The sequence below is a fragment of the Nematocida homosporus genome (assembly GCF_024244095.1).
Source record: "Nematocida homosporus strain JUm1504 chromosome Unknown 4452, whole genome shotgun sequence".
Lineage (NCBI taxonomy): Eukaryota > Fungi > Microsporidia > Nematocida > Nematocida homosporus.
Window position 1 is genome coordinate 1 of NW_026250553.1, and position 1,890 is coordinate 1,890.

General features: G+C 41.1%; 2 protein-coding genes across 2 annotated transcripts; both read left to right on the plus strand.

The window, feature by feature from the left end:
- Positions 1-982, plus strand: NEHOM01_2520 (uncharacterized protein; the record flags this gene model as incomplete). Its single annotated transcript, XM_051491396.1, has 1 exon — positions 1-982. A coding segment is annotated over one exon (982 nt), but the record flags the coding sequence as incomplete, so codon positions are not given.
- A 301-nt stretch (positions 983-1,283) lies between these two features.
- On the plus strand, positions 1,284-1,890 carry NEHOM01_2521 (uncharacterized protein; the record flags this gene model as incomplete). The annotated part of the gene is made up of 1 exon (XM_051491397.1): positions 1,284-1,890. A coding segment is annotated over one exon (607 nt), but the record flags the coding sequence as incomplete, so codon positions are not given.

Sequence of the window (1,890 nt, forward strand, 5' to 3'; positions counted from 1 at the left end):
GATAAGAAAAGGGATGTTAGGAATGAGTTTGAAGTTAGTATTAGCGTGGTTATGTTGTGTTATGGTGTGGCTTAGTGTGGTATTGGGTAGTAGTGATAGCAGTACTAACTCAGATGAAATGGAGTTAAAGCCAAGTGCCGAATTCCGGTCTCGTTTAGCTCAAACACCCTTAGAAGATAGTTCATGCGTAGAAGAGGATAATTTCCATTTATATGGCCTAGATAACTTCAATAGCGAAATCTCAGAACACCAAATACCCATTATAAGGGCAATAATAACTGCTTGTTTGGAGGTGTTGGGTATAAAAGTTCAACCTTTGGTAGGAAACCGGTTGATAGAATCTCGCAATCCAGATGGCTTTATAGGCTGGATTTTTGAGATAAATTCAATAGAGGATCGAACCCAAATGGTAGAAGACATGCAGGTAATGACACTAATAGACTATTTGGATGAATTGAAAGGAATACCAGGCGTACGTAAAGTCGCCACCATATATCGCCACCAGGCAATGAAAATAGGAACTAACAGTTTTCATATTCCCCCAACTTCCGGGCCAACTAGTACTAACCCAAATGAGGTATCGATAACCTACAAACAGTGTCTAGATGTCATAGAACCCCTGAAAAAGATCACCAGTCCGGAGCAGATAATGATTTTCGGAGAGACAACGGAAAATGAGATACTAGACCAACTTAAACTGTTATTGTATCTACTGCGGATTGCGGATAGTCCTATAATCAGAATAGACTGGATGGACGTGAGTAAAGTCTTATTTGATGCGAAATCAGTAGATAGGTTTAGGCCTTTACTGGAGGACATCCCCGCGAAGCTGAAAAAGAGAAAGCTTGTTATTAAGGTTGCTAATGCATGTAATCGTGTGTTTTGGGACGCCTTCCTTGATTTGCTCGGCGAAAAATACGATATTGAAGTGACGTTTGTGAAAGCTTATCCAGTGGTGCCGCCTAATGCCAACTCAACTTAATAAAAGTCTAGTTAGTATTATGATGGTTTGGTTTGGTATTGTGTTGAGTTAGTGACTATTGTCTTTGAAATTTAAGAGAATTTAGAGATAAGAAATAGGAGTTGGTATTGGTGTTGGTATTGGTGTTGGGTTATGTGTGCAGTGTTAAGGTGGGTTTAGTTGGGTTTAGTTGGGTTAGGCTTAATAAATTGGGTTTGAGTTTGGGTTTGGGTTAATGTGGTACTGAGGCGGCAGATGATCAAGATGATCAATAGGTAGTGCTGGGATTGCAAATTAAGTAGAGTTTGAGATAAGAAAAGGTATGATGATGAGGTTATGGCCGAAAAAGCTGTTCTGGCTTAAGTGGGTTGCTGTCTGGCTAGTTGTTGTTTTAATATGTTGGCTGCTTAAGACATACGGAGTGTACGATTGGGTTTATGCGCGCTTAATTCGCAAGCCAAGTGATGCTACTCCAGATAATCTGACTAAACCGACTAGAGTAGATCAAGACACCCAAACAGAGCCTATAACAACTCTGGATGACAAACAGAAGAAGGAAAGTAGAGAGAAGAAACAGCCAGGAGCCAAAATCAGTGAGAGTACAAGTTCTGCTGGCATAAATACTAACTTGTCTTTGGATTCTCAGTCCAACCCACCACCACAACTCCACCCAAGCCAAGCCAACTCTATACCAAGTAATGATGCTAATGCGAAGTCAAAAAGCCAAGAATCGGCAAGAAGTGCCAGTTCAACTGAAGTGGGTGTTAGTATTGGGTTAGAAGAGAGGCCAGAAGAACAAGTGCAGCACTTAGCACCTGTCCAAGAAGAAGATGAGGAAGAAGAAGTGAGTTCTCAACCATCAACCAATACTAAACTAACCCAAACCCAGCCACCCAACCCAACAACACCAGATGCTCCACTAGTTAAGT